At 45.6% G+C, this 999-nt stretch overlaps 1 protein-coding gene across 1 annotated transcript; it reads right to left on the bottom strand.

Annotated features, from left to right (window-relative positions):
- Window positions 1-186, bottom strand: Pmar_PMAR029706 (hypothetical protein; the record flags this gene model as incomplete). The annotated part of the gene is made up of 1 exon (XM_002781426.1): window positions 1-186. One exon carries the CDS (start codon window positions 184-186, stop codon window positions 1-3), a length of 186 nt encoding a protein of 61 aa, XP_002781472.1.
- Window positions 187-999: the final 813 nt, after the last annotated feature.

Raw genomic sequence — 999 nt, 5'->3', positions numbered from 1 at the left:
CTATTCCTCTTGCTTTGAGGAGTAGAGATGCTTCAGTTTGATGTTGTACATACCGCTCAGCTGCTTGGAGACATCCCTCGGCCAAAACTTCCCAACTTCCTGCTTCCCCTCCAACTCGATGGTTATGTGTGGGTTATTGTAAGCAGTTGTGGTTCTCTTCTCATTTCTTCCTTGCTGATCGGACATGAGAGTGGTGGAGAGCTGAGCTGGACGTAGTGCAGACCTTTAATCTCACAGTCTGTCGCATTTTTCAACACCAACTGATACTTTACGGTGTAATTATGGACCGCCCCAATAATCGATTTGTGCTCTCGAGAATTCACGGAAAGAAATGTAGTAAAGGCCTCGATTATGTTAGCGGTGCCACTGTGGCATCATGTGGTGTCGAACTGACTTACGGCTTCGCATGAATTTTCGCGAAAGTCCGGTGCGCACATACCACATTCCTCTGAACGTGGCCGAGAACAGACTGTCAGGGAGCTTGGTGGCGCTAGCCTATGAGCTGTAGGGTTCATCATACATCAGCCTCGGTACGAATGAGAAGACTGTTTCACACCGCTTCCAGTTAGAAACTATGGTATATCTTTGCTGCTCACTTTGGTCCACGTTTGCTAGTTTGTATAATAAAAGAGGCGATCGTGGAGAAGAGGAGCTTTTTCTCACCGGCGTAGTACACGACGCTAGAGAGTACCTGATAAGGATCAGAACCGTACCGTGGGTACCGGCAACTACGACTGCAGCAGCGATGTTCGAAAAATGGGATTGCACATAATATGTGCAATCCTATTTTTCGAACATCGAAATTGTGAAACTCTATTGTGTATATGTGCCACATATACACAATAGAGTTTCACTCTAGTAATATGAAATACATATTCCACGACTACTGCATATCACCGCGAATATCGTTTTTTTCACTGAGTATTACGCCACCTCGCGTAAAACGGGTGAAACTCCAATGTTACGTCTGAGGGCCACATGATTATTCTCGGTGATGAT

This window comes from Perkinsus marinus, assembly GCF_000006405.1.
Source record: "Perkinsus marinus ATCC 50983 genomic scaffold scf_1104296942480, whole genome shotgun sequence".
Lineage (NCBI taxonomy): Eukaryota > Perkinsozoa > Perkinsida > Perkinsidae > Perkinsus > Perkinsus marinus.
This window is presented reverse-complemented; position numbering and strand designations above follow the sequence as displayed.